General features: G+C 63.5%; 1 protein-coding gene across 1 annotated transcript; it reads left to right on the forward strand.

The window, feature by feature from the left end:
• Positions 1-523: 523 nt before the first annotated feature.
• Positions 524-10,237, forward strand: MAP1S (microtubule associated protein 1S). The gene is made up of 7 exons (XM_074528969.1): positions 524-695; positions 1,827-1,928; positions 2,414-2,496; positions 2,574-2,714; positions 4,125-7,239; positions 7,537-7,754; positions 8,685-10,237. The coding sequence occupies exons 1-7, from the start codon at positions 566-568 to the stop codon at positions 8,838-8,840; spliced, it is 3,945 nt and encodes a 1,314-aa protein (XP_074385070.1). The 5' UTR covers positions 524-565; the 3' UTR covers positions 8,841-10,237.
• The last annotated feature ends 1,520 nt before the right edge of the window (positions 10,238-11,757 follow it).

Raw genomic sequence — 11,757 nt, forward strand, 5'->3', positions numbered from 1 at the left:
GGGTCCCATCCTGCTCCCCTCTCTTATCGGGAATTTGAGGTTGGGGCGGGAATGGGGGACAGGGAGTGGGAATCTCATCCCGCTGTGGGAGAGGGGGAGCGGGGATGGGAGCGCTGCGGGGACGGGCAGGGAGCTGAGTCCTGGATCTGAGTCCTGGATTCCCGAGCTGATGGAGGGGGATGGATGGAGGATCCGCGGGATGCGGGGGGCTCATACAGCCCGGCCCGGCCGCATCCTGAATCCCGCATCCAGATTCCAAATCCGCATCCAGAATCTCAGATCCCCACCCAGAATTCAGCATCCCCATCTAGAATCTTGCCCCCCCCCTCCCCTCGCCATCCAGAATCCCGCATTCCCCATCCACGACCCCACACCGCCCGCGCGGACCCCACCCGCTGCCCCACCCCGCGCGTTGCCCCTTTAAGGCCCCTCTCTCCCACCTCCGCTCCGCCCACCCGTCTCCCCTTCTGCCCCTCCCATTGGCTGGCGGTGACATCAGTGGGTGTGGTCTGGGCGGTGGTGACGCAGGGGGCGTGGCCAGCGGGGTGGGTGGGGGGCGCCGAAGATGGCGGCGGCTCCGGTGGCTCCGGCGGCTCCGGCCGCGGGGCCGCGCCGCTTCTCGCTGCTCGCCATCGTGGGCGGCGGCTGCCACCGGCCCGGCCTCAGGGCCGCCGCCCTGCAGCAGCTGGAGCGAGGTGAGACCCGCGTGATTCTCCGCGAGATCCTCCGGGACCCGCCCCGCCGGCACCGGGGGAGCCCCCCCAAGGATGCCGCGCTCGGTCCCGTTCGGTTCCGCGGTGTGATCGCCCCTATGGGGATGCTCCGTTCCGCCCCAGCCCGCCGGGATCCGCCCCTGCGCGTTCTCAGGGTTTGCGCCCCGAAATTCCCAGGATTTGCCCCATTTCCTGCCCCCCCCCCCCCCGGGATCTGCGCCCTCTCCTCCCCCTCAGCCGCCTCGATTTCCCCTCTAAAATCCCGGATCTGCCCCTTTTTCCTGCCCCAAAACCCTCGGCGATCTGAATCCTCCATCTCTTTATTCTCTCAAGACCTCCAGGATTTGCTCCTCCTGGATTTTCTCCCTCCTGGATCTTCCCCTTTCTCTGCGCCCCTAAATCCCCGGATCTGCCCCTAAATCCCCGGGATCTGCTCCAAAATCCCCAAGACTGACCCCACATTTTTTAGGGACCCCCCTCCAGCCCCCACACCCCTCCCTGAGCCCTGCCCGGATTTTGGGGGGGGGTCTCAGACCGTGACATCCCAGCGGGAGCAGATCCCAAACCCACATTCCCCATTCCATTGTCCCCTCCCTGTCCCAAACCTCAGCGAAACCACCCCAAAAACGGCCCCAAACCCTTGTGCAACCCCGGTTACACCATCCCCCGCCCATTCTCTGGCCGTTACCGGCAGCACCCAGAGCCACCCCAAAAATTTGGGAATAAAATCCCAAAATCCCTCCTGGGAAATCCTGGAGGGTTTTTTCGGGTGCTGCACCTGTCCCGGTGCTGACAGGTAGCACCAAATCTTTTAATTCCTTAATTGGCACCTTTGAGGAGGCGTTGGCAGAGCTGTTCCATGCCCTGGGGGGTTGGGATTTGGGATTTGGCAGAGCCCGAGTGTGAATCACAGCACAAGGAGCTCACCTGCCGGGCAGGTGTGGGCACAGGTGGGCTTGGAGACGCCCCAAAAACACCTTAGAGGGCATTTGAGGAGGGGATTTTACAGGATATTTAACGGGATCAGCTCCAATTGGCATTGTGTGGGGTTTTTGGGGTGGTGCTGGGGGGGTTTTGAGCCCCCCAAATCCCGAATTTTGGTTCTGTTTTTAGGGATCCGCTCGTGGGACATCGACCTCACCTGCTGCAACCTGGACGAGCAGCTGAAGCTCTTCGTGTCCCGGCACTCGGCCACCTTCTCCAGCATTGTCAAAGGTAAAAAATGGGGTAAAAAATGGGGTAAAAAATGGGAAAAAGGGGGTGAAAAGCTGCTGGGAGTGGGGGTTGGGATGAGGGACGCTCCCTCCCCCCAGATTTTGTGGGAACAGGGCTGGCTTTGTGCCTCCCCCATCCAAACCCCGTGATCCCCACGTGAGGAGCCGCTTCCTTTTCCAGCGTGGAAAAATGGGATTTTCCACAGAGGGGTGGAAAGGGGAAAACGGAGCTGGGGCTGCTCCAGTGCCTTTTTCCTCACCCTCTGCTGGGTCCTGGTGGGTTTTTCCTTGCTGAGAGGAGGAAATGAACCCCAAAACCACCCTGGGAGCACCCAGAGAGTTTGGGGGAGTCTCCCCCTTGTGTTCCCTCCTCTCCCTGGGCAGGAAGGACACGGGAAATATTTCCCTGGTCCTTCTTCCTTTGGAAAACCGGGCAGTGCCACCGCCATGGGGACAAACTGAGGGTCCATGGCTGTCACCCCACAGGTCAGAGGACCCTCCACCACCGTGGGGATGTGCTGGAGACCCTGGTGCTGCTCAACCCTTCCGACAAATCCCTGTGTGACGAGGTGAGATGGGGCGGGATGAGCCTTGGGGTTGTCCCCACAGTGTCCCCTCAGTGCTGATGTCCCCTCTGTGTCCCCAGCTGAGGAACCTCATCACGGATGTGTCCCAGCACAAGCTGCTGGTGTTTGCTGGGCCCTGTGTGGAGGACACTGGGGAGCTGATGCTGCAGACCGGCTGCTTCTCCCTGCGGGATTTCATCCAGATCTTCACTGATAAGGAGGTCAGGGAGGTTTTGGGGCTGGAGCTGCTGTCTGAGCACATCCAGGCTGGAGCAGCTCCTGGGAATGCTGGCACATCCTCCCCACTGCTCACAGGGCAGTCCCTGCAAGGTGTGGGGCAAAGATTTGGGGTTTGTGGCAGGAAAAGGGGCAGATCCCAAGGATTTGGGGGAGTTCTGTGGGGCACATCCTGGGGGTTTAGGGGAGTTCTGTGGGGCAGATCCTGGGGATTTAGGGGAGTTTTGTGGGGCAGATCCTGGGGATTTAGGGGAGTTTTGTGGGGCAGATCCTGGGGGTTTAGGGGAGTTTTGTGGGGCAGATCCTGGGGATTTAGGGGAGTTTTGTGGGGCAGATCCTGGGGATTTAGGGGAGTTTTGTGGGGCAGATCCTGGGGGTTTAGGGGAGTTCTGTGGGGCAGATCCTGGGGATTTAGGGGAGTTTTGTGGGGCAGATCCTGGGGATTTAGGGGAGTTTTGTGGGGCCCATCCTGGGGATTTAGGGGGGTTCTGTGGGGCAGATCCTGGGGATTTAGGGGAGTTCTGTGGGGCACATCCTGGGGATTTAGGGGAGTTTTGTGGGGCAGATCCTGGGGATTTAGGGGAGTTTTGTGGGGCAGATCCTAAGGATTTAGGGGAGCTTTGTGGGGCAGATCCTGGGGATTTAGGGGAGTTTTGTGGGGCAGATCCTGGGGATTTAGGGGAGTTTTGTGGGGCACATCCTGGGGATTTAGGGGAGTTTTGTGGGGCAGATCCTGGGGATTTAGGGGAGTTTTGTGGGGCAGATCCTGGAGATTTAGGGGAGTTCTGTGGGGCAGATCCTAAGGATTTGGGGGAGTTTTGTGGGGCAGATCCTGGGGATTTAGGGGAATTTTGTGGGGCAGATCCTAAGGATTTAGGGGAGTTTTGTGGGGCAGATCCTGGGGATTTAGGGGAGTTTTGTGGGGCAGATCCTGGGGATTTAGGGGATACAGATCCTGAGGATTTGGGAGGTACAGATCCTGGGAATTTAGTCAGGTAGATGCTGGGGATCTGGGAATGTAAATCTCAGGGGCAAATGCTATGAGTTTGGGGAGCAAATCCTGGGGGTGTTGGGGGGAAGATTCTGGGGGGTTGAGGGGCACATCCTGGGGATTTAGAAGTGCAGATCCTGGGGATTTAGGGGTGGAGATTCTTGTAGTTTAAGGGTGCAAATCCTGTAGTTTAGGAGGGCAGATCCTCAGCTACCAGCCCTGGGGGTCCACAGTCTCAGCCAGGGTGGGGGCTCAGGGAAAGCCCCTCCTTGGGAGCAGCACCCCAAAATCCCCCCAAAAAGCAGGCAGCAGGTGTGGATTCAGTGGTTTAAGGTGTCCATCTTGGTGGGCGATGGGGGTGACCCCGGCGCCCCCTCCCACCTGAAGCTGCCCCTCTGTGCAGGTGGGCGAGATCCTGAGCTCTGCAGACCCCTCGGCCAAGGCCAGGCTGACCATCAGCTGCCCCGATTTCGGGGAGTGGAGGGACTCGGGCTTGGAGCACCACAACCTGCAGGACTTCATCGAGCTGCGCTACAACCCCGGCTGCGTCCTGCCGGAGATGGAGGGGCTGGAGGAGTTCATGGAGTACCTGTCCGAGTCTCTGGAGCCCCAGTCCCCTTTTGACCTGCTGGAGCCGCCCACCATGGTGGGGTTCCTGAAGCTCTCCAAGCCTTGCTGCTACATCTTCCCGGGCGGGAGAGGGGACTCTGCTTTCTTCGCCGTCAACGGCTTCAACGTCTTGGTCAACGGCGGCTCCAACCCCAAATCCTCCTTCTGGAAGCTGGTGCGGCACCTGGACCGCATCGACTCCATCCTGGTGACCCACGTGGGCACCGACAGCCTGCCTGGCATCAACAGCCTGCTCCAGAGGAAGCTGGCCGAGCTGGAGGAGGACCCGTCCCAGAGCTCCCAGGGCAACGGCGACTGGGCCAAGAACCTCATCTCGCCCGAGCTCGGCGTCGTCTTCCTCAACGCCTCCGAGAAGCTGAAGGACATCCAGGGCGACTCAAAGGTGCTGAAGAGCTGTGACGAGGCCGCTCTGACCCTGCACTACCTGGACAAGTTGGGCATCACGCCCAACCTGCTGGCCCGAGACAGCGGCCCCCGCGCCGAGCCCACCGTGCTCTTCCAGAAGATGGGGGTGGGCCGGTTGGACATGTACGTGCTGAACCCCGTGAAGGGCACCAAGGAGCTGGAGTTCCTCCTGCAGCACTGGTCGGGGAACGGCTTCCCCAAGGAGCAGGAGCTGCCCCTGCAGTGCCTGACGTCGGTGTGCGTGCTGCTGGTGTGGCACCCCGTCAGCCGCTCCGAGAAGATCATCCGGGTGCTGTTCCCCGGCTGCACGCCCCAGGCGCGGATCCTGGAGGGGCTGGAGAAGGTGAAGCACCTGGAGTTCCTCAAGCACCCCGTGGTCACCAAGAATGACCTGAAGGGGACGGCGCAGGCGGAGAAGCCGCTGAAGCAGAGGAGGGCGGAGAGCAAGGAGAGCCTCAAGTCGGGCTCCAAGCTGAGCTTGGTGGAGGCCGCGGCGCCGGCGCCCAAGGAGAAGGCTGCGAAGGTGGAGAGGAAGGAGGTGAAAGCTGGGACCAAGGAGAAGCCAAAATCCCTGGGGGACGCGGCCAGAATGGGGTCAGAAGAGGAGAAAGCCAAGGATGCCCGAGCCAAGCCGGACTCAGCGGCCGAGAAGGCGAAGGGGGACGCGAAGCCGAAGCCAAACAAGGAGAAAGCGGCGCCCAAGAAGGAGCCGGTGGCCAAGAAGGAGGAGAAGAAGCCGCCAAAGAAGGACGAGGGGGCCGAGGCCAAGGTGGAGGCCAAGAAGGAGGTGAAGGTGGTGAAGAAGGAGGCGAAGGCCGAGACGCTACGGAAGGACGCGAAGGACGGCAAGGCTGAGGCCAAGGCTCCGGCCAAGGCTCCGGCCCGGAAGGCGCCGGTCCCGGAGAGCCGCAAACCCCTGGCCAAGGCCGGCAGCATCAAGAAATCCACGCTGAAGAAAGAACCAGAGAAACCCAAGGCTAAAACCGCCCGGAAGGAGCCAGGGACCTCGGACGGCTCCAAATCCTCCTCCCCTGAGGAGATGCTGCCGGAGGCTGAGCGGGATGGCGGGAGGAGGAGGAAGGAAGAATCCACGGATGAAGGCATTGCCACGGCCGACAGCGAGCTGGAGCCGTTATCCCTGGAGAACGGGGGGAACCGGCGCCCGGGGGATCCGTCCTGCCTGGAGAACGGCCTGGAAGACCCCGAGAGCCCCCAGCGCTTGCGCTACCTGGAGAGCAGCCCCCTGCGAGCCGTGTGCCCCCCGTCACCCATGGCCAAGACCCCCAAGAGCGACCGCAGCGTCAACTTCGACCTGACGCCCACCGGGCTGCTCAACCACGGCCCCGAGGGCGCCGAGGATCCCTGCGGGAGCTCCGAGGAGAAGACCCTGGAGATGATGTCCCCGGCCAGCTCGGGGCCGGCCAGCGCCGGCCACACGCCCTTCCACCAGTCCCCGGTGGAGGACGGCGCCGAGGAGCCGGGCACCGGCGCCACCCGGCAGAGCGCGTGGCCGGCGGGCAAGGAGGGCAAGGAGGGCTCGGTGCCGGACAAGCAGGCGGGGTGCCTGTCCCTCAGCCCCTTCAAGGATGATGTCCCCGACGTGTCCCCCACCATCACCACGCCCTCGCTGCCGGCCGAGGTGGGCTCGCCGCACTCCACCGAGGTGGACGAGTCGCTCTCGGTGTCCTTCGAGCAGGTGCTGCCGCCGGTCAGCGAGTCCCCCCCGGAGGATGGGCGGCGATCCCGCGCCTCTGGGGACGCACAGGAGCCCGAGGCCACCAAAGGAGGGCTGTCCCTGCCGCTGCGCCCGTGCCACCACCCGCCCTGGGCCGACGGGGACGCGGCACCGCGGCCAGGCCGCCGCTCGGACTCGCCCCACGACGTGGACCTGTGCCTGGTGTCCCCGTGCGAGTTCGAGCACCCCAAATCCGAGCGGTCGCCGTCGGCCGCCGCCAGCCCGCGGGAGCTGTCGGACAGCGACCCCTCGCAGGAGCTGGCGCCGCCCCGGGGCCGGCCGGGCGAGACCCCCCCCACGTCGGTCAGCGAGTCGCTGCCCACCCTGTCCGACTCCGACGTCCCTGCGGCCACCGAGGACTGCCCGTCCATCCTGGCCGACGGGCTGGAGTCGGACGAGGACTCGGAGCGGCCGCCCCGCGGCGTGGCCAGAGCGTGTGACCCCCTGCCAGCCCCCCTGAAGGACCCGTGTCCCCTCCCTGCCCAGCCCGGAATCTGCATGGTGGACCCCGAGGCGCTGCCCCCCGGCCGCAAGGAGCCCACCAAGGTGAAGAGGACCCTGTCCCGCGTGGGCTCAGCCGCCAAAGCCGAGCCCCCCCGCGTCCCCTCGGCCAACAAGGCCAGGCCTGCAGGTGACAAGGCCAGGCCACCCCTTGGGGACAAGAAGGGACCGTCCAGCAGCGCCTCCAGCAACGCCCGCGGCGCCACAGCCCGGCCGGCATCGGGAGCAGGGCGGGCATCGCCAGCAGGTATGAGCAGGCAGCGAGGGGTGGCACTGCGGGGCATTGCAGGGTGGCATTGCAGGGTGGCACTGCGGGGTGGCACTGCGGGGTGGCACTGCGGGGTGGCATTGCAGGGTGGCACTGCAGGGTGGCACTGCGGGGTGGCACTGCAGGGTGGCACTGCAGGGTGGCACTGCAGGGTGGCATTGCAGGATGGCACTGCGGGGTGGCACTGCAGGGTGGCACTGCGGGGTGGCACTGCGGGGTGGCACTGCAGGGTGGCACTTTGGGGACCTCTGTGACTCTGTCCCACTCTCCTGGCAGGCACCAGGCCCGCAGCCCCCCAGGGCCCCCCGGTGTACGTGGACCTGGCGTACCTGCCCGGCTCGTGGAGCGCCCGCACGGTGGACGAGGAGTTCTTCCGGCGGATCCGCGCGCTCTGCTACGTGGTCAGCGGCGATGACCACCTGAAGGAGGGCGTGCTGCGCCCGCTGCTCGATGCCCTCCTGGCGGCCAAGCACCAGTGGGGCATCGACATCCAGGTGGGTGCCCAGCATGGGCTGAGGGCAGGGCTGGGATTGGCTCCCTCAGGGTGCTGGGGGGTGACAAAGTGTCCTCGGGGTTCCTTCCCAGTGCTGGGGGGGTCACAAGGTGTCCTGGGGGGTCCCTTCCCAATATTTATGGGGTGACAAAGTGTCCTCAGGGTTTCTTCTTAATGCTGGGGGGTGACAAAGTGTCCTTGGGGTTCCTTGTGGGGTGACAAAGTGTCCTCAGGGTCCCCTCAGTGCTGGGGGATGACAAAGTGTCCCGGGGGTCCCTTCCTGATATTTGGGGGTGACAAAGTGTCCTGGGGGTTCCTTCCCAATATTTGGGGGTGACAAAGTGTCCTGGGGGTTCCTTTCCACTGCTGGGGGGTGACAAAGTGTCCCTGGGTGCTCCTCCTGATATTTGGGGGTGACAAAGTGTCCTGGGGGTTCCTTTCCACTGCTGGGGGGTGACAAAGTGTCCCTGGGTGCTCCTCCTGATATTTGGGGGGGACAAGGTGTCCTGGAGGTCCCTTCCCAATATTTGGGGGATGGCAAAATGTCGTCGGGTTCCCTTCCCAGTGTTTGGGGGTGCCAAAGTGACCTGGGGGTTCCTTCTCAAAATCTTGGGGGTGACAAAGTGTCCTGGGTGCACCTTTCCATTGCTGGGGGGTGACAGAGTGTCCTCGGGGTCCCTTCCCAATATTTGGGGGTCTGACAAAGTGTCCTGGGGGTCCTTTTCCATTACTAGGGGGGCACAAGGTGCCCTGGGGGTCCCTTCCTGATATTTGGGACATGACAAAGTGTCCCGGGTGCCCCTTCCCAGTGCCTGGGGAGGTGACAAAATGCCATGGGTGCCCCTCCTGATTCTTGGGGAGTGACAGGATGTCCTGGGTGTCCCTTCCCGGCCCTGGGGGTGGTGACAGTGTGGCCTGGCTGTCCCTACAGGTGACCTTGATCCCCACCTTCGACTCTCTGGTGATGCACGAGTGGTACCAGGAGACGCACGAGCGGCAGCAGGAGCTGGGCATCACCGTGCTGGGCAGCAACAGCACCGTGGCCATGCAGGACGAGACCTTCCCCGCCTGCAAGGTGGAGTTCTGAGGGGGGCACGGCGCGGGTGCCACCCCCTGTCCCTCCTCTTCCTCCTCCCCGAGCCCCCCCAGCCCTCTGTGAGCCCCCAGAGGGGAGGGATGGATGGGGACACCAGGGATGGGGACACCAGGGTGACATCCCCGCATGCCCACGCTCTGCACCCAGCCCGGGGAGGGGACAAGGGACCAGCTGGGGACACGGGGGGGTGGCAGGATGTGTCCCCCTCCCCTCCCAGCAGCGGGGCTGAGCCGTCCCCCACGGGCAGCTCGATGGAACAGGGTAAATTTTGGTGTTTTGTTGGGTTTTTTCCCCCCTTTTCCTGGATGAGCCACAATCCCCCCCCTCCCCAAAATACCCTCAAAGTGTTGGGGGAGAGGTTGGGTTTTTTTTTTTTGGGGAGGGGGCTGGATCTCCCTTTTGGGGGGACACAAAGCTGGGACAACCTCGGGGTTCCCATCCCTGCAGGGGTTTGGGGTTATGGGGTTGTCCCTGCTGTTTTGCCCCACCCCAAAACGCTTTTGCCCCCCCCCCCCAAAAAAAAACTTCTGTGACCCCCTCCCCACACCCCTAAATTGATTGTAGCCCCCTCCTCACATGCAGCATCCCCTCCATTGGGCTGAGACCTGCCCAGCTCGCTGCACTGATGGCCCTTCCCTCCTCAACCCTTCCCCCCTAAAATTTTGGGGTGGGGGATAGACAAAGCCACCCCCCAGCCCCTCATTTTTTGGGGGGGAGTGAAAAGCAGCCCCCCCACATCCACCCCCACCCCCGAGAGCTGCAGAAAGCTGTTCAGAACCAAACGTCACGTGCAATTTTTAAGGGGTTTTATGAGCTGAGAGCACCAAAGGGGGGTCAGGGTGGGGTTTGGGGTAAGGGGGGGACAGAATGTGACAACCCCCCCCCCTCCCCAAAATTCTCCCCCCCCCCCGGGACAAACACTAACCTGTTTTTGTAGGAGGCTCCTCGATGGCTCTTTTTGTAATGACTTTTTAAGATAAAACAAAACAGAAAAAAAAGACAAAAATCGTGAAAACTGAAGAAACCAAACCTTTTTTTTTTGTTGTTGTTTTTTTTTCAGGGGGGGGTTATTTATCTTTGCTCTCCCCCCCCCCAATAAATGCCCTTGGAGGCTTTTACCTTTGATTGTACTGTCCTACAACATGTTCGGGGAGGGGGCACTGAATGTTTCACCTTTAGTGCTTTATATCATTATTTTCTCAGCTGGAAGGGTTGGAGGATGCTGGGGGGCGTTTTTTGGGGTGGCTGGGGGGGTTTTAACCCCCCCACAATCACCCCAAACCCCAGTCCCTGCCCGTGGCCACCGGCACACACTCCCCGTCTTGCACGCCACCTTCCCGTTTGGCAATTGTGTGGAAAATGAGCATTAAAGAGGATCATTCCCAGTGGATCTTTGTCTTTTGGGTTTTATTTTTATTTTAATTTTTTTTTGGGGGGGGGTCCCCAAAATGGATTTGGGGAAGGGGTAAAAAGGATGGGTAGGGCTCGGTCTTTGTGAGGTTTTTGGGGTGGGAAAGGGATTTTGGGGGGGGATTTTTGGGGTGGGGGGGTGCAGCTGGTGTTGGGGGATTTGGGGGGGTCCGGGGTGTTGGATGGGGGGTTCAGAGGGGTCGGGGGGGGGGGGGGATGCGCTGCGGTGCGGCAGCGCCGAGGCTGAGGCTGGATGCGGGGTTGCCATGACAACGCCATCCCCATCCCCATCCCTGCATCCCAGCCCCGCCGCCCCCGGCCCCACCAGCAGCAGCAGCGGCAGGAGGAGGAGGAGGAGGAGGAGGGGGCTGCACCCGCTGCCTTCAGCCCCCGCGGGTTTTGGGGGGATTTTGGGGGGGTTTGGAGCCTCCTCGGTGCTGCAGGGGGATCCCTGTGCTCAGCCCTGTGGGCAGCACGGGGCTGGCAGGACCAGGGGACAAAACCCCCGTGCCCACCCTCAAATTCCCCTTCTCACTCCCCCCCAGCCAATCCCAAACCTCCCCTTCCCCAAAATCCCCTCGTTCCCAGCCCTTTGCTCCAGCGGGGCTGTTTTGGGGAGGGGGCTCAGGGGGGGTTCAGGTGTGACCGCCGGGCTCGGGGCTGTCCCCAGGGCTGTCCCTGTCCCCCAAATCCCCTTCTGAGCCCCCCACTCTGCTCTGACTGGTCCCAGTGACTTTGGGTTCTGGGGAGGGGTCTCAGAGGGGGCTTCTCCGGAGGACACTGCGGGGACGGTGCGTGGAGCTGGGGAGGGGTCTGAGCCCCCCGAGCCCACCCGCGCTGCCGCGGTGCCCCCGGCTGGGCCTGGCACTGCCACCCGGGCGCGGTGGCACCTGCCAGGTGTCGCCGGGACAAAAGGCGGCGTAACCGAAACCGCCGCGTGACGTCCCCGCCGTCCCGGCTCCGGTGGCACCGCGGGGCCGCCGCGTCCCCGCTCACGGCGGGATGTTCGGTGCATTCCCGACGGGAATACGGGAATGTCGCCCCCGCCGGGAATGTCCCCCCCCCACCCCGCGGGGACGCTCCCGCAGCTGCGCCGGTGACAGCCGGTGACAGCCGGGCCATGAGCTCAGCGGGGTGCGAGGCACCGGCTGGCACCGGCGGCGGGGCGGGGAGGGACAGGCGGGCACCGCGGGTGCGGTGACACCGCCGGGGTCGTGGGGGAGCCGCAGCACCGGGAGCAGCACCGGGAGCTCGGGGGGCGGAGCGCGCGCGGTGGCGGCAGTGCCGGGAGGGAGGGGGGGGTGACAGCTCGGGCTGGGTGACAGCCGATGGACGGCGGCAGCTCCAGCTCCAGCGCCGCTCTCCGGTACCGGCGGCTCCGCTGGCGCATCTCCCCCCGCGCCGCTCCCGCCGCGCTTTGGGGCGGCGGCCGCTTTAAAAATGCAAATGAGCCCCCTCCCCGCGCGCGGCGCGGCGGCGTCTCCACCAATGGGAAGCG

Source organism: Zonotrichia albicollis, chromosome 29 (genome assembly GCF_047830755.1).
Source record: "Zonotrichia albicollis isolate bZonAlb1 chromosome 29, bZonAlb1.hap1, whole genome shotgun sequence".
NCBI classification, from domain to species: domain Eukaryota; kingdom Metazoa; phylum Chordata; class Aves; order Passeriformes; family Passerellidae; genus Zonotrichia; species Zonotrichia albicollis.

Bases quoted from the DNA above. Each gene is read 5' to 3' on its own strand.
- MAP1S (XM_074528969.1), top strand. From the start codon at position 566: ATGGCGGCGGCTCCGGTGGCTCCGGCGGCTCCGGCCGCGGGGCCGCGC. The intron at 696-1,826 runs GTGAGACCCGCG...TTCTGTTTTTAG, and splicing joins CCTGCAGCAGCTGGAGCGAG to GGATCCGCTCGTGGGACATC. The intron at 7,755-8,684 runs GTGGGTGCCCAG...CTGTCCCTACAG, and splicing joins AGTGGGGCATCGACATCCAG to GTGACCTTGATCCCCACCTT.